The sequence below is a fragment of the Triturus cristatus genome, chromosome 12 (genome assembly GCF_964204655.1).
Source record: "Triturus cristatus chromosome 12, aTriCri1.1, whole genome shotgun sequence".
NCBI classification, from domain to species: domain Eukaryota; kingdom Metazoa; phylum Chordata; class Amphibia; order Caudata; family Salamandridae; genus Triturus; species Triturus cristatus.
This window is the reverse complement of record NC_140595.1, coordinates 50,172,676-50,193,155: the sequence shown is the minus strand read 5'-3', so window position 1 is coordinate 50,193,155 and position 20,480 is coordinate 50,172,676. Positions and strand designations below refer to the sequence as shown.

General features: G+C 42.9%; 1 protein-coding gene across 1 annotated transcript in view; it reads left to right on the top strand.

Annotated features, from left to right (window-relative positions):
- Positions 1 to 6,353: 6,353 nt before the first annotated feature.
- The window catches only part of ATCAY (ATCAY kinesin light chain interacting caytaxin), a 151,412-nt gene continuing 137,285 nt past the window's right edge, over positions 6,354 to 20,480 (top strand). The window contains exons 1-2 of the mRNA XM_085639488.1: positions 6,354 to 6,717; positions 13,520 to 13,686. Of these exons, the coding sequence (XP_085495614.1) occupies positions 13,604 to 13,686 (83 nt within the window). The 5' untranslated portion in view covers positions 6,354 to 6,717; positions 13,520 to 13,603. The remainder of the gene's footprint in view (positions 6,718 to 13,519; positions 13,687 to 20,480) is intronic.

The following is a 20,480-nucleotide window of genomic DNA, read 5'->3' as shown; positions in this document are numbered from 1 at the left end:
TGGGAGAAACCCCTGAATCGTCCCAACCCTTTCTTTAGGGTACTTAAGGTCTTACCTGTGGGTGGGTCCCTAGATTCGTTGTGGGACAAGATTCATATGAAGACACCACTTCATGTTCAACCGTCTGGGCAGTCTGGACTTCGCTGGACTTTGCTCTGGGCACCAAGACTGCAACTGGGAAGACTCCTGCTGCTCCTGGTCTCGTCATCCTGCAAGTCTGCTGCAACATCTGTGCCTGTGCTCCATACAGGATCCTTCCAAGGCCCGTGGACATCCTAGACACCTGAAGGAATCTCCCTTGAAGTGAAGGAGTCACTTCCCTCCATCTGCAGGCACCGCAACGCACCTGACCAGTCTGCTGATCCTGGGCTCCCACGGACTCTGAAAGGCTCAGCAACACAGGTGGGGGTTCTTCAACTCCCCCGAGGCCTGCACTGTCTTCTCACCGAGTTTGAGGCCAGTATCCCTCGTCGGAACCGCAGGAACCGAACCCCTGTGCACAGCGTCGACTTGCTGTTGCAAAGGCTTGTTGGCTAGCTTCCTCAGAGATCTTCATGCTTCAAGTAGCCCCAACCTCAAGCATCTCCTGTGCCTAAGATCTTTGTCCTCACCGCATCTCTTGCATCATGAGCCCGCATCTTTGGAGGGCTGCTCGAGGTCCTCTTGCGACCCCTGTGCCTCCGGCCTGTGGGTCCTCTTGAGGGTCTTCTTTTACTTCAGTGGACTCCCCTAATCACTCGAGGCCTGTTCTGACTCCCCTGCTTGTGGTGAGTCACCTGGACTTTGTTGGTCCCGACACTGCACCTTTTTTGCTTGCCACGTTGTTTGCAGTTGCCAAGGCTTGTTGGTGTTCCCGGCAGACACTGACCCCTCAACTCTCAACATCCAACATGGGACAGCTTGTGAAGGGCTTCTAGTCTTCCACAGCATCGCCTGGTTCACACAGCTGCAGCTCCAAGGTCACGTCAACTCTACTGCAACACCTGACATTGGTGGGCATTCATCTTCTGTGCCTTCTGGTCACTCCTGAGTGGCATAGACTCCGTCCCCTCTGCTTGCAGGTACTTCTCATCTTGAATCCACCTTTGGGTTCCACCGGACACTTTTCTCTTCTTCACCAGCCGCGTCTTTCTGAAGTCCTTCATTGAGTGCGATGGCGGTTTCCGACACCACTTCACACCTATGAACCCGGCTTCCCTGGTGTAGGTATCCTGGTTTCTAGGGTATCCTCGGGTGGCTCTCCAACCTTCTGTCTTCCACTGGGTTTCTTCAGGGACAAAAGGGAAGGGTCCTTCTTCTTTAAAATTGCAACCGCGACTTACCCATTGACTTGAATTGAGGTCGTATTCCCACTCTGCACACGACCTCTGTGGAGTTCCTTGTTACTTACCTCAGGTGGTTCCTTGGGTCCCCAGCACTTCGACATCTCCTGGGTATTGTCTTGACTTGATTCGTGGTTCGCACCCCACTATTTTAGTATATATTTTTGGTTTGGTCTCCGCCTGGCGACCACTGTGTATTTGTGCTACTTATCTGTTTTCTTTGCAAAGTATTGTGTGCATTGTGTGTATCTCCGGGTAGGAGATATTTGAATGTGTTAGTGAGTGTCTTATAATAAACAGATATTTTTATAACTACACTGTGTGGTTCTTTTTCACTAAATCTATACCAATAAGATTACGTTCTGGTAAAAAAGCTGCTCACACTTCTTCTGGATTAACCGGAAGGCTGCTCTCCACAGCTACCACTTAGAGAGCTTTCTAAGGTTGTCTAAGACCACTAAAATCACCATAAGGGTTGTCTGGATTAATGCAGGGTGCTACGCTTACATAAGTGAGCACCAAATACTAAGCCAGCCTCCTACAAGCACAATTGCCCTGATAAAAACATATCGCCAGTCCTAGTGAGGCCATTTTGCTCCTATTGCCTTCCAATTACATCATAGAAGAGAGGAGGAAAGAATGGAGATCGCCACAAAGGTGTGTATTTGTTATAATTTGGAATCTTCATTAATGTTCAAACCTTACTCCAAACTTTCCAGGCGTTAATTATGCTCTTAAATCGTACTTTCTTAAAATAACTCGCCTCCAGGTGTCGGAGCAGCATGCCACACGCCGCTCTCCCAACTGCGAGTTCATAGATAGTTGGTGCAACCATGGTGCACCCTTGATCTTCCCTATCCTTATTCTCAGCTGAGAACAATATACCCATCTGCTGTAGAAGAGCCGACCAGTAATAGAATAGGCTGGGAGCTGCCCAGCCACCACGTTTCTGCCGGAGAATGAAGAATTTCAGAGAGCACCTACCTTTGCCGTATTGCCATATGAAGTTTATAAAAATGGAATCCAATTTCTTCAGGATGGATCCATCATTCTCGAAGGGGATAGATCTAAACAAGTGTAGTATCTTTGGTAACATTACCATCTTAAGAATATTACTTCTACCGATTATTGACAGGTGTAGCCCATTCATATGCCTTAAGTCGGTAGATATTTTATGACCAAAGGGTTAAAGTTAATCTAACTGATTGTATCTACCTTAGGATTGATCCTGACCCGAGATACGTGGCAGTATCCACTCGTTGAATGTCAGAATAGCCGAAATTCTCTGTACAAATTATCTGCGTCTTCTCCTTATTTAATAAGTACCCTGAACCTTGACCATATTCCCCGGCCACAGCTTCAACCTCCTTCATTGTGCTCCCAAGATCAATTTGAACTATAGCGATGTTGTCTGCATATGCCAGTACCTTCATTCATAACCATTTGTAATAACCGGTTTTATTGCCTGATTTTGTAAGATTTGCTCAACAAATGGGTTAATGTAGAGGGCGAATAAGATTGGAGAGCAGGGACACCCCAGTCTTGTCCACTCTAGCCACCTCTATTCTTCCAGATTCATCACCCATTAATTTAAGTCAGGCATATGGATCTACGTACATTGCCTTGATAGTGGTGATCATTTGGGGGGGCAAATCCCTTTACCTCTAATACACCCCATGCATTTTTCCATGCCACCCGATCAATTGCTTTTTCAGTATAGCCATCTGGCTCCTGGTCACTTCAGAAATATCAAAAAAAGATATGACATGCCTTATATGATCAGTTGTTCCCCTTCCTGGTATAAAACTATGCTGCCATGGTATGACCAGATGAGCTATGATCCTCCCTAAGTGTACCGCCAAGATTTTAGAATACAATTTGGCATCCAAATTTATAAAGGATATTGGTTGGTACGAGGTGGGGTTTTCTGAGGGTTTTCCCTTTTTAGGAAAGATAGCGATGTCCGTACCTTTTCAAGATTCCGGAGAAAGCCCACTCTGTTGTACTCCTGGGAACAAATCTAAGAGAAGGGGAGCTAATTCAATTTGAAGCACCTTGTATAGCTCCAGCGGTACTTTGCCAGGGCCCGACGATTTCCCTGAAGCAAGTTGGTGTAGTGCATTTAATACCTCTTCGAGTGAGATATCCGCTTCCAATTCCTGCCTGGCAGCTTGATCTATTTTTCCACCCAGGTCCACCCCCTGAACTAGCCAAGCGCAGCCGCCTGACAATCATCCTTATATAGATCTTGATAAAATTCTTCAAATATACATACAATATCGCTGACATCAGTTGCAATTGACCCATCATTTCTTTTAATTGAGGCAATATTATTCCTAGTTGCTTTCTGTATGTATGTAGAGCTAGGCGTTTCCCGACTAACTCACCATATTCATAGCTCTCATTCTTATAAGTCTGATTTCCTACCGCAACTTTCTGAGTATAGTAGCTATTTATCTCTGCTTTTACCATTGTGACTTTAAGCTGAGTTTGTACTACGTCTAACCCTGACTGATCCTTACCACGAGCTCTTTTTCCAATTCAGCTAGCTTTTCTAACAGACTCCTACTCTCAGCCTCCTGCTGTTTCCTGCTATGCACCACAAAGCTGATGATCTCTCCCCTCAACCCTGCTTTAAAAGCATCCCATACAATACCCCATGGGGCACTATACCTATTAATGTCAAAAAAGCTGACTACCCAACTTCTTATATGCTCTATGAATACTGCATTTACCAGTAGTTTTCTATCGAAGGTCCATTTATAATAGCGCAAATTCCCTTGGACCACACATCAAGAATCAAGGGATTATGATCTGACATAATCTTTGGCAGTTTCCTAATCCCTACTTTATCCAACATTCTACCAGAAACCAAAATATAATCCAACCTGGCATACTTTTTATGTGGGCAAGAAAAATATGTGTAGCCAGGGTCAGAAGCGTATTTAGTGTTCCAAAAATCAGCTAGGCCGTGGCTGGCCATGAGTGAGGTCAATGCCCTGCAAAATCATGTTTTTTTCTCTGATAGTTACTCGTTTGGAACCTATCCACTGCCTGTTGTATATTCGGATCCCCACAAATGTTATCAGTGAATCTAACCAGGACGCTAATTCCATCCGCCAAGGCTTCCAGCACTTTAGGATCATCCTGGTTTGAGCCATAGATAGTACATACTGTCAATCCCATATCCAGCTCAACCAATGCCCATCTACCATATTTGTCCACCAGATTACGTCTCACCTGCCCCATTTTATTCTTAGCTATTGTGTCTCAAATCCTGATGTATTGATCATTTAAGGGTCCAACTTTTCATAATATAATAAGCATACCTTGAGTATTCTTGGCAACATTTTGGGCATCTGTAGCATAATAGTGGTCCTTCGTTGACATATTGTGGATGAGTTTTCTTATATTCTGCGTGTCTTTATCCTAATCGTGGCCCATCCTTGGCATATTGTGGTAGTTCCTGGTTATATTTGGTGGTCCATGACATAGCTGTATCTCCTACATCAGGCCCAAATCCTGATGATCACAATAAACACATTGGAATCAGCAAAGACCATTTGAACATTTATTCCCAAAAATAACTATACATTTTAGGTACAGCCTGTCTACTCTAACTCGCTTGTGGGTTATTTGGTGGAATCTAGGGGCGTATCCACCCTATAGACTGTCCAACCTTGGATCAACACAAAAAGGTCCTGTCTTATGTATGTAAAAAAACAAACTGAGCTTCACCCCTACTTACAATGAAACTATAGTTCTGCATCTGCCTGCCTAGCTACCCTGCATCTGTTGCCCATGCGGCAAAGAGCAAAGTTGAAACTTCTCTGCCATGCGCACAAAGCACTTTAGAAAAACAGGTCCAAAAATACTACAAGCTAGAGTAAAATTCTATACTCCTGCACGTGATCTGAGATCAGGCAACCTTGCACTGGCTAAAACAAGGCAAATTAAATAAGTCAGAGCAGGGGGACGTTCGTATTCTATCTGGCGGCTGTTCAGTGGAGCATGCTAAACCGGCCCCCAGTGACTAAACCAGCCACCACGGCCACAAAACTGGCTACCACCCCTCCGCCCCACCGAGGAAACGCACAGTGCCTGTCTACAGCCAGTCCGGCCCTGCTACCATTAGATCTCTGCCTCACTGAAGAAAATCTTAGTTTCAGGGAAAAATGAAAAACCTGGTTGTTTAGGACTTTAGGATTTTTTTGTATGATCCAGTGAACCTCCACAACGATAGGGAGTAACTCAGCGCCGTGATATCCACTTGGGGATGATTGTCGCGCTCTACAAAAACCATAAATAAATATTTCTTCAACGAGGTGATCATTGCATTTCCTGACCTGTGAAATAGAAGACAGACAAGACATTTTGCGCTATGTATATTAGATTTAATAGCGTGTGGGAAAAATAAGTGTTCTTCCAGGGTGAGAAAAAAGCGTTTGGGGGGGGAAATTCTTCTAAGTCTTGCCCCAACTTCCGTCACTCTTACTTCCACCACAACCTCTCTCCTGGCCCCTTTCGCCTCTGTCTCCTTTGCAGCATAACATACAATAATGCTGTCTGAAGAAGAGACGTGTGGTCTGAAAAATCCGTGCTGCGGCGCTAGTTTTTCATGCCAGTCTGAGCAACTATATTTATTTTCTTCTCCAGACCGCCTGTAAAAAAAAAAAAAGAAGGCTACTGTGTAGAACTGCTGTCTTTTCACTTGGTTTCAGGGTTCCAATATGCTCTACACCTGCATGTTAGAACGAAATAAAAGATGACTCCCTTCTGTGCAGTAAAATCAGGATTGCCGCCGATGGAGAAACAGAATGCTCCCGCGGTTTCTGGCTCAGATAGCCCGATCCATCGACCCTTCCCTCCCCATCAGCATCTCTGAATCTGAGCAGACTTTGGATAAATGCTTCCAGTCCCCCATCCAATGGGGTGAGGCGCAGCAGCAGCAGGTGGGGGGGGGGGGGGCAAAGGAGGGGCTCTCATATGTGATGGATGCTCCCTCCCAGCGCACACACACATACACAACACACAAGCAGCGCCATTGGCTGTCTGAGCAGGGCTAAGCCTCGGCCAGCTGTGAGCCGGAGAAGCCCTGGTACCCCCGAAGGAGGCTGGCATCGCAGGCGGGGCTAGAGTCCATCCGAAGGGGATGCTGAGGAGCTGCGCGTACACAGAGGGAAATGGGCATGGATGGGCACCGGGGCGCTACGACCAGGCGGCGCTGAGGGGCTTCACCCACAAAGCCTGCGGCGCCAATGCCAGAGTGGCGCTGCTCCTGTGAATGGTGTGTCGGTGGCAAGGGCCCTGCCAGGGCGAAGGATGCTCCGCGGGCAGGAGGCAGGGGCACCCACCTGTGAGTCGCCCTAGGACGAAGGGGCAGGCGGGCAGCACGGTGAGTACCGGGGTCTTGATTATTTACAGCACGAGCAGGGCGCTTTCATCCTCGTTCAGCATGACACCTTATAATTCACACGGATGACGTCATCCAATTGTCTAACGATGTCTAACCCCCCAGAGGGGGAGTTCTAGCCCGGAAGAGTGTACGCCAAAAAAAATGCAGTTGATGATTAATATAAAACACCTGTAATTGCTAATTAAAATGCCACGAACTGAATAGGGCACCTGACATTGCTGCCAAGAGGGAGACAAGAAAAAAACGCAAAAGACTTTTGTACACTTGCGTGCTCGTCGACTTGTTGACAGTGAGTAAATGCAAGGGTCGGTATCTCGAGTGAGTATGCTATTAGTAAGTTACATAAGGGACGCATAGCGTTAAACCCTCTTGGGCCTGGTGGACTCTCTCCCTGTGTGGGGTACAAGAGGGAAGAGTCTCACCTGGTGTGTGAGATGCTGGCTGTTTAGAAGCAGGTGCGTTGTTTCCTTACATACAAGGCATCTTTGTGGCGCTGCCTAAGGATGAGCGGGAGACTGGACACTGAGACATGATTGGCGCAGAGGGATTGGTCTTGCGATTGGAGGGAGTTGGTCATGGCCGAAGGGCATGGGGCTCTTCTCCAGACAGCCACTGTTTTAAGCATTATAAAGCAAACTGATGGGGGCCCCCCGTGCAGGTTATGAAGAGTGGCCCCCGAGTCTCCCATATCTCAAATATATTCATCGGTCCTGTGGCTGAATGGGCCCCCTGAAGAGTTGGGGGCCCTGAAGGGTTGCCCTCCCCCTGCAGGAGCAGGCCTTGCACCCCAGATTGTGTTCGGTTAAGGCAATCAAAGTTTTCACAGATCCTGATAAGTAGGTTCTTAAGGTTTCTACGAGGCCAGCGAGTGAAAATGGTCCATTCCTATACCACCAACACCCCTGCCCATGAAAGCTCCACAACGGCTCCTTTTAATGGTGTCTGGCTAGTTTTTCTGGGGCCCTGTATTGTGGTTTGCTAGATGAGATCACTCTGACGCAGTAACTCAGTAGATGATACCTGTTATGATATCTTTCACTTCCTGGGATGTATTATAGCACAATTCACACAATGCGATATATTATGACATCGTTCAAGGTAAGAGACATATATTGACACCATTCCCAGGACAAGAAAAATAGTGACATCATTGATTGAATGAGAGCTATTGTGATACCGTTCAACGGATGATACTCTTTTGTGACATTATCCACCAGAGAAGATCTACTGTGACATCATTCACTTGAATGAGACTCATCGTGACATCATTCATTGGATGAAACCTTTTGTGGCTTCATTCACTTTAGTTGACTAATTGTGACATCAATCACTGGATGAAGTCCATTGACATATCATTCACTAGATGATCTCTACTGTATTATAAGGACTCGTTAGAAATCCAAACGGTGGAAAATACCTTTTTTCGCAAACTGCTGTCTCTTCCCCCATCTGCTCCAACTTTTAATATGCATGAAGATCTGGGGGCAGGTTACCTTATTGACGAAATTACTGTGGCGCCTTTATTGGGCTGGCTTAGACTGTGGGCTCAGCAACCTCCAAACCTGAGCCAGATTATTGCACAGGACTGCTTATCCCTTGATGAAGCTTTGTCTATCCCATGGCTTCGTTATATTAAAAATAACCTGAAGTCACTTGGCTGTTCTGAAATGTTTGATAGACCTTGTGCTTTAAGTAAAACAAAAATAAAGGCCTTTAAAAATCAATTTCTGAGTAAAGCCATGTCACTGAGGGAAGAAGTAGAATTGAATAAACCGGCAGTCAGGAGGTTTGTCATGTTAAGCACAGGCAGCAGGATTCAGTTTTACCTGACCCTTATAAACAAACCATTTCACTTGTTTTTGTTGATAAGGTTTAAACACGGCATGCTGCCCTGGCTTCTGGCTTACCCCAAGGGATTCTTCAAAGAGGGAACCCTGGGTCCATGCCCATGCGATAACACTTCCGAACAAGATATGTTGCACATGGTTTTCTTTTGTAAATTTTATTCTTTGCTTCGGAGAAAATATATCGTGCCTATTGTCAAACCGCATAATTTTGTGCAAGTGAGGCCTGCACTGGTCTACCTGCAAATGCTTGAGACGCCATTGGTATGCTTTGGGGTGGCAAGTTTCATCACTGGGGCGATTAGGCGCAGAAATAAGGTTTAATATTATCATCAGTAATCCCCCAGCCACCATGTATTTAATCTTTTAAGCAGTGAAGCATGGAAATGTTGAAATAGTAATGGTTTTATGGATGAGTAATTGATTAGCACTTTTATACTGACATACTTTTATTGTGTCTATATGCCAATGTATTGTATTATACTTTTTGTGAATTCTTTGTATCTATCTGTACCATGAATTATTGGATTGTGCTTTGATGGTTTTAAATTTTAACCGAATAAAGCAAACTTTTGACTTTGACTTTGACACTTGAATGAGACGCATCGTGACATCATTTATTGGATGAAACCTTTTGTGGCTTCATTCACTTTAGTTGACTAATTGTGACATCAATCACTGGATGAAGTCCATTGACATATCATTCACTAGATGATCTCTACTGTAGCACCCTTCACCATTGAGACATTGTTCTCTGGAGACACCGACTGTGGAATCATTTATTGGAGGAGACCTTTGATTACATAATTCGTCAGAGGATTCATAGATTGACATCAGTTTGTTGATGTGAGCAGTTGTGATATTTTTCACTGTATGGGGCATATTGTGAAATCATTTATTCATTGACCTATTGGGATATTATTTACCAGCTGTGATCAACATTTGTCATTGTTGAGACCTATGGTGACATCATTCACCAGATGAGTTATAGTATGACATCATGTTATCGAATAAGACTTACACAACATCATTTCATCAGATAAAACCTATTACAACATCATTCATTGTTGAGTCCTACGGTACAATATTGAATGGATGAAACCCATTGTGACTTCATTCACCAGATCAGACCCACTGTTGTATCACTCACTGGATATGATCTATTCTGAGCATCTTTCACTGAATGAGATCAATTGTGACATCATCACCAGCTGAAGCATACTGCTCCATCATTCACTGGATCAGATCAATTGTGACATCATCACCAGCTGAAGCATACTGCTCCATCATTCACTGGATCAGATCTATTGTGACATCATCACCAGCTGAAGCATACTGCTCCATCATTCACTGGATCAGATCTATTGTGACATCATCACCAGCTGAAGCATACTGCTCCATCATTCACTGGATCAGATCTATTGTGACATCATCACCAGCTGAAGCATACTGCTCCATCATTCACCGAATCAGATCTTTAGAGATAATATTATTTTATGGAGACATATTTTGACATGATTCACTAGGTGAGACCTGATGTGGCATCATTCAGTTGATGAAATCGATTATGAATTCATTCATTGGCTGGTCAGTTGGAGATACTCTGGATATTAGTTTTTAGCACAAACATAAACAGACAGATCCATGGTAAAACCTCCATCACTTCTCAAGAATCCAATATCCCTGAAATTCTATCATGGGTGGTTCAGAGTAACTCGCGCCAGGACATGAAAAAGAGCGTTTTAGACGGTGAGTATAACAGATACAGATGTGAGAAACTGGCACACAGAGTTACTAAACATGACACGCAAGTGGTGAGAAAATAGGAGAGGAAGAGAAAGGTTCTTTCATGTTTCTGTTTCTTTCTGTGCTCTTGGGGGCTACACTACAGGCATTTGTCATTGAAATAAACAGTACAGTACAAGTTAATGTGTACAACTTTTCTGTTTGTGTAATACAGAATGGAGCAAAGCAGGCAAGATTTGGATCAGGGCATGAGGGCAATACTGTCAAAGACTCATTTCGCACCACTTTTGTGTTTTTTACATCATGAAAAGAGGAAAATCCATTCATTCCACTTTTAAAATTTGAAAGACAACATCGAGACATTTATTTGTTCCGTTTAAAAGCATAATTAGCAAACATCATGCATTAATAAGTGGGGTCTAGTTTTTGAAGTGGTAACCGTGTGGTAGGATTTCCTTGTTAGAATCTGCCTGCAGCATTTTGTATTACTGAAGTAGTAAACATTGGGTCAATTGAGTTGCATGTTTAATTTCACCAGTTCACATTTTCTTTAATACGGCTTTTAGTGCTTTTCACACAGTGGTGCTGACGCATCTTTGATTGCATATTATAGAGATACAGTTTATTAAAACATCACATTTTCTCATAGCAAAAAATGACATTCAGTGTTTTGTATTCATTTTTCATTTTCACACTCAAATATGAAGAATGGGGAACATCCTTAACATCGCGGTTAGTACACCGCGATGCAGTTACATCGCAATCGTTACAACGACTGCATGTTACCACGCCATGCCATTACAACGCAAGTCTTTACATCGACTTGCGCTAGATGGCGTGCTAACATTACAAATAGTGTAGTTTACTATCCCAACACCTTCCCTACTGTTAAGTGGACTGGAGTTGGAATAGTAAATTACGCTTTTCTAATGTTAGCACGCCATCTAGTGCAAGTCGATGTAAAGACTTGCGTTGTAAAGGCATGGCATGGTAACATCGCAGTCATTGTAACGACCGCGATGTAACGGTACGCGTTGTAAAAACTCGCGTTGTAACATCGTACATCCATGAAGAATGGGTGGGAAAGTAATGGGAGGGGGCAACTGGTGCAGATTGGGGTGTACAAATTGTCCCTACTTCCACGGATAGAGTAAATTCACAGATACACGCACATACACTCATCATACGCTTGGGCCCATTTCACTAACATACACTCAGATTACTCTAACAGCACTGAACCTGTGGAAAAAAACCTTCTAAACACCCTGCATCTACACTATGGTCGATAAGACCTAATTGACACTGTCTTGAGTCATGATTTAACCAATAATAATCAACAATAATCAAAATAGAGTACTCAATAATTGACAAGAAATAACCACCAACACAGTATTTCAAATAATGGTAATTTATCTAAAATTAGTTCAAAGAAAATCAATTCAAAAGCAAAATCATTATTCTCATAATTACCTATTCTAGCTAAATGTCATAAACGAGTCAGGACAGGTCTCTCGATAGAAGTCTCTTAGGTCCTCACCAACGCAAGTTCGGAAAGAAGTGGCCTCAAAATCCAAAATGCAATGACCAAACCCTCTCTAAGCTAACAATATTTATAATAAATTTAACAAAAGAAGGCAACATAAAATGTTTTAGATATCCGCTGAACCGCTGAGCAAAGCGAGCAGGAAAGGATGTAGCATCGCTACATTTGGAAAAATCTCCGCTCAGAAAAAACCACAAAAATAAAAAGACGGAAGACGGAACTAAATCTTGAAAATGTTTCTTTTTCATGTTCATATTTCCTCGGAACCAGCATGGTGATCACAATTTCATTGTGGCTCCTTTGTCTTCCAAGGACATTTGGATGTCCGCCCAGAGCTGCTGTCCTCACGGAAAACTTTTAACCAGGCGAAGACTGTGGTCAGATGACTCTCGACCATGTTCAGCAAGGCCTTCTCATCAAAATCTCAGCACTCGAATGTAGGCTTTAAACGGTAGCCATTTTTCACTAGGCCAAAACGTACCATCTTAATTAAAAGAGACAAAAACAACGTTACCACAGCATAGTGATTAAACAGTGTTAACCCCACTAATACCCTTATGTGTATGTAATTATCTAGCCTTTGCAACACAAGAAAAGCATTAGTACACGACATTTCAAAAGCGTTTTTGTGCTTTAAAATAAACAGCACTCAGCAACATTTATTAATAAAACATGCACATTATTAGTAAGCAACACAAACGCATCCCCACGTGTAGTTTCTATTGTTAATTCGTATTGGTTAATCAGAACATTTACACAAAACATAATAATTAGTAATTATAAATTAATAATTTTAATTTCTTTCGACAATAGACAAACCAGAGCTTTAAAAACCCAATAGATTTTCAACAGAAACTCTGCTACAGCACAACAAGGAAGATATTGGTGATAAAAGGGTTTTCCCCATTAAAAACATTGTACTTTAAGCAGTAGTTAGAGGCGTTTTTATTACGTGGGGGAGCATCGAGGAGAGAGAGGGTCGACTGGAGTGGGCGTGGAGACAAGGAATATCCCCAGTAAAGTGAAAAACCAAATCTGATATGTTTTAGAAGTTTTGGACATTGCTGTTTTCTGCAATAGGCATCTTGGGTATGGGCTGGGAATATCAAAGCCATAAAATCAATGGGTCACAACATCGTGACCAGAATATCAAGGGACGCCATATCGAAAGGTACATTTGTATAGATGTTATATATATAATACACATATTTGTACCTTGGTGACATATATACGTTCAAGGTACGTAGATATAGAGTTAATAATAGTACATCCATACCTCCTTCTCTGCACTTAGCTTTTAGATATTTTATCCCCCAATAATCTGGTAACGATATGGTGATCTATCGATATTTCGGCCTGGATATTCCTACACAAATCCCATTTTGGGATTACCTATTTTGGGAGAAATCTTTGAGCAGTCAGGCAACTGTATTCAAGGAATGGGCACGTGATGTAGAAATATCACTGTCAGGGTCTGACCCTAAGAGAGGTATCTCTGAACAATCTTGGGGGACAGTTTAGTGAATATAAACACCCCTTTCTGACTAAAGTACTAAGAGGAGAAGAAAGATAGATTCTGTGATAATTCTAGTGATGTTTGAACATTCGTCCACCTCGACCTTAACATGTGTCGTGTTTTCAACTCCAGGAGAAGCTGCTGCTCCTCAGAAGACTGTACACTCAGCTGCCCACGCTGGTTCAGGCCCTGTACAGTACCGCACTCTGAGTACCAATGGGGACCACGGAGGCCACGTTGCGAATGGAGAACGTGGATGTGGAAGTGAAAGAAGAATGGCAGGACGAGGATTTCCCCAAGTACGTTCTACTCAATTTTGTAGCGTTGCAAGGGCATCAGACTACGAGCATGCAAAGGGCCATGCAACTTCTCCTTCATTGCAACATTTTTATTAGGATTAAAGTTAAAAATTACTGTCTATCCAAATTTCCCAAACTGTTTAATGGGTTCCAAAGCTTTGTAAGATATCTTTTTGTATGTTCAGCTAATTAAGCAGGCAGGTCGTAAAGAGAGAAAATGTGCAGAATGCGGGCGCAGTACATTTTTTATAAAATCTTTCATTTTGATCTGAAAAAAAAGGTTTGACAAAGATTGCAAGCGTCTTTTTTACAATCTTAACCTGGTCATAACTTCGACTTCCTCAATCGCTTTATTTTTCATTGATTCCATTGAGCAGATTTACTATCTAACCCCAGTCCTTGTAAATTTGAACGCTAAAATCAATTTGAGATTATGCAAATTGTTGCAGAACTTTTTTTAAAGTAAATGTTTTTTAACTACAGCTTCAAATGAAATGCTTTTCAATCTAAATCTTTCAAAAATGTTTCTATATACCATCTGGCAGGCTGGCAGTGGTCCCTTTTTAGGTCGAGCCTAGAGTCAGTGCGCATGCGCTGCTCTGCGAGACTTGGAGTGGAGTATGGAATAGAAGCCCTGCCCTCTCTCCGCCCATATTTGTCATTAGCTTGTGTCATTATCCTTCGTAAATGCTGACTTCTGATTCGTAAATAGACTTGTTAGTCCCTCCTTGGTATCGCCTTGTCTTCATTTGTAACCTGCCATGGCGTCTGGCCCTTTTACTTCAGTTGTTACACTGTACATGTTCTTAAGTCTGTAAGCCCTATTTTCTTTATTGAGTTTCTCTTACTGCAAGCACAACTTGCTTTGCTTACATTCAGCGTGCCATGCACACTTTCTCTTTTCAAGCAGCCGGGACAATCTCGGCCACTTATTTCCAATGCCAGAGGTCTCGCATTTAAATGCGAGACCTATTGCATAGCAAATATTTTTTTATTAAGAGGGGCATCCTCGAGCAGTGTGTGGTGTAGGCTTGTGTTGAGAGAGCTTGTGATTTTTTTCCATTTTATTTATAAATCTGTTTCTGAACAGTTCTGTTTGTGTGGTGTTCAAGCAGTAACCACTGGGATCTGAAAGGGGGCTCTGCGCTCCGCGTTAGGGCCTTGTTTCTGCTCGCAGTGACTCAACACAACACGCTGATGCCGCAGCGTCATCTGTTGTCCGTCTTCACAGGCCTTCAACATACTTAAAGAGCCTGTTACCGATGGCGGCCCTCCCATTCCACGAAAAGCGAGGACCCATCTCGCTATATGTAGACAGCTGGCTGCTGAGCTTTCCGGTGCACGCTACAATGCATCATATTCCGCGGTCCGGTAAAAACACCTGTCCTCTGCAGTCCAACTCCTTTTCAGCCATTGGATGGGCATGTATTTCCATGCTAAAGCGCCAAAAGAACTTTTTCCGTATAAACATGACTTTCCCCTTCCCCTTCACAGCCGGGTTTGCGCTCACCTGCACGAGCCTTGGCAGTACATGCCATCAAGTTAAGTTTATTTTATTTAGCACAGTTACTTAAAACCATTGCTACAAAATGTCTCATTACATATCATCAATTTATAAAATATTAAAACCAGTTAAAAGTCAATACAACTAATTGATGTTTGCAATACATTGAGAATAAAAGAAGAAAATAAGCAGTTATTTAGCAATGTCCAACCTTTCCTTATCAGCTGCATTGATGTTCTGTCTAGGCATTTTCTTCTCCACTATTTTCAAAACTTTTACAAAGCGGCAATTAAGCTGCGTGTCCTCGGGTGCAAAACACGCCAGCATAGCCTGTCTCCGTGTGCGGATACCTCTCTGATTAAAAAATGGTTTTAAAAGCTGTTTCCTTTCCTTTGTTAGTTCTTTGCATGTACAGATAAGGTGCGGCATATCTTCTTGCGATATACCGCATAGGCGACAGGTAAAGTCAGCCACCATATACAACTAGATTTTTTAGCACGAGTTCTTAAAGTACCATTGTTACCTTCCACGTTAAGAAGAGCTGCATCAGCTTTTTAATTCTAGTTCACAATTGGTTTACTTCAAGGCCCTTTATTCTCAAGAACCACTGCTTGGAGTTACAGAATATATCTCACACACATTCCTTTTCTGTTTCAAGTTCTCCAAGTTTGTTTTTCATGTGCCGGGGTACTTTTTACATTTTTCAGATAACTTATATTTTTTTCCCTCAAGAAACATCCCAGCAATATTCATCAGAATGTAGGCATCCAAGACATGTTTTTTTACCCTGGTCTGGCATTTAGAAAGACCTTTCTGCTTTGACTGATATAGACTTATATTTATAAGTTATTATAATAGTTTTACTTACAATGTCTATCAGTCAGACCTCGTCATTCGTTGGTTTGTGGTCATTCACATTTTCTTCTGCCCACTACAGTATGGGGCAATGAGTCAGCACACTTGAGCCACTGGCTAACTGCAGTGTAAGTGACCCCATTCTGCCTTCTTATAAGGCGCACATGCAAAATTTCCTTAAGCGCCAGTGACTGTTATGGGAAAGTGTACGTTTTCATACCAAAAACATGTTAGCCTTTTTTATTTTAAGATTGACATGGATCTGACAACCAAAGTCAAAATATATTCATTTCAGTTCCAAAAAAAACATTACATTTTCTACATGGATGCTAGAGTTGAAATGTTAAACATCATTAACAAATATTGAAAAAGGAACATCATGTTATTTCAGCCATACTTCTAGATTAAAGTGCAAGGTATTAGTGCAAATTTTGCTAAAAAGTGCAATACAGTAAAATTGTAAACTAGTCCAAGCAAGATCTCCACATCCATATAGCCTTGTTTGCTTGGTCAGCAGTAGTAAAGATGAACAATTGTTACTTACCTGTAAACAGGTGGTTCTCCAGTATTGGTGTCTTTCATAGATTCACATGCTTGAATATTCCCCGTCGTCGGAGTGGGAGTCCCACGGTAAATAATATAGCAATATATACAGCCATAATATATATATATATATACATAAGTAATCATATAAAACAGAGATATAAGTAAGTAATAACATCAAGAATGTCCCTATATGAAATTTCCATAGAGATACATGGAAAGAGAAAAAAAGACATTCGTAGTCTATCTCTGTCATTATGTTAGTCCGAACTCCGGCCAATCAGGCGCCAGCTCCTCTCTAGAACCTTCTCCTCAGAGCTCCTCACCTCAGATTTTCGTAGCACCATAGTGACTCAGAGTGTATGAGGAGAAGAGAGCCTCTGAAGGGAGGAGGGAGGGTCGCATGTGAATCTATGAAAGACACCAATACTGGAGAACCACCTGTTTACAGGTAAGTAACAATTGTTCTTCTCCAGTATTGGGGTGTCTTTCATAGATTCACATGCTTGAATATAGAATAGCTAGCAGTAACAATATCATTGTTTCCATGATCACACAGCTTCGAAATTGTAATGACAATCAATCTTCTTATGCATATGACAGTACTGAATAACTGTAACAGTATAAATGCATCATTATGTCAATTATAAATGGAAACAATATGGAGGAGGGAAGGAAGAGGCTCATCTTATTTAAAAAGATTGCGAAGCACTGCCTGCCCAACTGCAGCATCCTCCTCGTTTAAAGTTGTCAAGCAATAGTGTCTTGTAAACGTGTGTCTGCTCGACCACGTAGCTGCTCTGCAGCTCTGATGCAAAGGCACTCCAGCAAATAAAGCAGTTGAGGAAGACATTGCTCTGGTGGAGTGAGCCCTCACTGGTGACTGCAATGGCTTGTTTGCCTTTTGATGGCAGAAGACGATGGCAGCTGAAACTTAACGTGCAATAGTTGGTTTCGTCACTGGACGACCTTTGTGAAAGCGTCCATAAACTATGAATAGTTGATCAATCCTTCGTAAAGCAGCCGTTCTGCTGATGTAGAATGTTAAACCTAGTTTCACATCCAGGGAATGTAATCTCTGCTCCGTAGGAGTTTGCGGATAGCAAAGAAAGTTCTTAAAATCACTGGTTCGTTAATATGAACGTCTGAAGGCACCTTCAGCAAGAAATTTGGATCTGTACGCACTACTACAGAATCTGGTTTGAACTGTAGGAAAAAGGTGGATTTATTGTAAATGCATGAATGTCACGGACGCGACGTGAAGACGTTAGCGCCCGAAGAAAAGCCACCTTCCATGTTAGATACTACAACTCGACCTTGTGAATCGGTTCGTACGGTGGTCTCATTAGTTGAGCCAATACGATGTTCAGATGCCACAATGGAGGAGATTTACAAAATAACCCCTAGACGAATTGATGGATAATCCTTGAAGAAACAAAAGGGAAGTTGAACCATCCTGACGGAAACGGAAAATTGCCGCCAGAAAAAACCCCTAAAGGTTGCATGAGAGAAACCCGGAGTTAGCTAAATGCAAGAAGAACGGTAAAAATTGTTCTGGTGTGGAGTGAAAACGGGTGCACCCCATTAGATGCACACCAGTGGGGAACACTTTTCCACTTTAATTTGTACGTTTTCACCGTAGAAGGAGCCCTCGCCTGAGCTAAAATGTCTCTACAGTCCTGTGGAGTATCCAAATGGGCAAATTCACAGTGCTCAGGTTCCAAGCTGATAAGCTCAGTGAGGAGGGATTCGGATGACCAATTTTCCCCTTGTCCATCGTGAGTAGATCTGCACGAGGCTGTAGAATGATTGGTTCGGATTGAGACAATAGGAGTAGTTCTGAGAACCATGCCTGCCGAGGCCAACGGGGGGCTATAGAAGTAGATGGCAAGGTTGCCTCCGCATCTACCACAGAAACTCGAGGTACGAGTGGGATTGGGGAAAGAAAAAACGTAGTCAAACAGATCGTACCAGTCCATCAAAAGGCATTGCCCAGAGATCTTTTGTGGGGAAGCCAGCTTGCGTAATCACGGCATTTCCGGTTCTCTAGTGTGGCAAAGAGATCCAGCTGTGGGCGACCCCATCGTTGAAATATCCTCTCTAGAGTTGGTTGATGCAACTCCCATTCATGGGTCGATGAGGAGGACCCGCTCAGGGAATCCGCCAGGATATTGGATACCCCCGGTCGATTAACTGCTGCATATCGTGATGCGATGGTTGATAGACCAATCCCAAATCGACTGAGCTAGTCGAGACAGTTTCGGAGATTTTATCCTGCCCTGCTTGTTTATATAGTGCATGCAGGTTGTATAGTCTGTCTGTATCAGGACTGATTCTCCTTGGATTAAAGGATGAAAAGCTTTGAGAGCCAGCAATATATAGCCATGAGATCCAACCTGTAGAAGTGCCAGGTTTTTTTTTTTTTTTTTTTTTTTGACATATTGACCATTTTCCTTTTATTGATAAAAACCTCCAAATGAGCACCCCATCCTTCCAGAGAGGCGTCTGTTATTGTCATGTCTGGTACCATTGTCAGAAGAGAAATGCCTTCCGTTAGATTTAACAGTTGCGTCCACCACCTTTGCGCCAACTTCATCCGATCTGTGACGTTTACAACATCGTTCAAAGAACCTGTAACCTGGCGTTCTTGGACATCCAGTACTCCTTGGATGGGGCGTGTCTGTAATCTGTAATGAGGGATCAATGCAATGCATGATGACGCCATTTTCAGAAAGGACTTCAATATTCTTACAGAAACGGGTCTTTTTGATCTGATAAGGGTTACCAGTCGGAGAATTTTTTGAAGACGGTCTTGGGAGAGAAGTGCCCTTGCTGACACTGTGTCTAAAGTTGCTCCCAGAAAATCCGTGCGATGAGAAGGCAGTAGATGGGACTTTGTGGTATTTATGGAGAGCCCTAAGGCGCGAAACCACCGCCTGTCAAAGATGTGTGTGTTGTAGAAGTTGAACTTTCGATTGTGATTTTAGGAGATAGTCGTCCAGAAATGGAAAGATCTGAACACCCTGGAACGTAGGACGCTACCACAGGGGCTAGCACCCTTGTAAACCCTCGAGGGGCCGAGCGCAGTCCGAATGGTAAACTTTGAACTGGAAAATCCCCTCGACCCACTCGAAAACGAAGAAATTTCCGATGTTGTCGTAGTATGGAGATATGTAAATATGCATCTTGGAGGTTGATTGTTTCCATGAAATCTCCTTGTGAAAATAATCGCAAGATCTCTACATGCGTTCGCCTACGAAAAGAATGTTTCTTTAGATACCTGCTGAGAGCCCTCCGATCTAGAATGGGCTTCCATTCCCCCTTCCTTTTGGTGATAAGGAAGAATCGGGAATAAATCCTTTCCCTCTTTTGAAATCTTGGTACTACTCCTATGGCTCCCTTGTGTTATAGAAATTGAACTTGTAACAGTTCTTTGATATGAGCCGGTGGCAGTCCGGTAGGTGGTGTGGGTGGAGGGAATTCGATGAACTCCAAAGTGTGACCTCTTGCTATAATTTCCAAAACCCAACGGTTCCTTGTATGGAGGACCATTGAAAATAGTACCGATAGATTCGATCTCCAATTTTCTGGGACTGATGGAAGTCATGTCTCTTAGGAGTGTAACCCTTGTAAGAGGATTTTCCTCTGTAAGTCTTGGAAGACTGCTGTCGAGAAGTTTGCTGTTGGTTAGAGGAATATCGGTTTGAACCCTGGTTATAAGGTCGATATTGATTGATTCCTCTTCGAAAATAGAGGTGCCGCGTCCGCGTGCACCCCGAAAGGGTTGTTATCAAAATTGCAATGTGCCCAGAGAGCGAGCAGTATCTGTATCTTTCTTTATCGATTGGAGAGCTTCATCCACCTGATCTCCGAATAAAACCTCTTCTTCGTC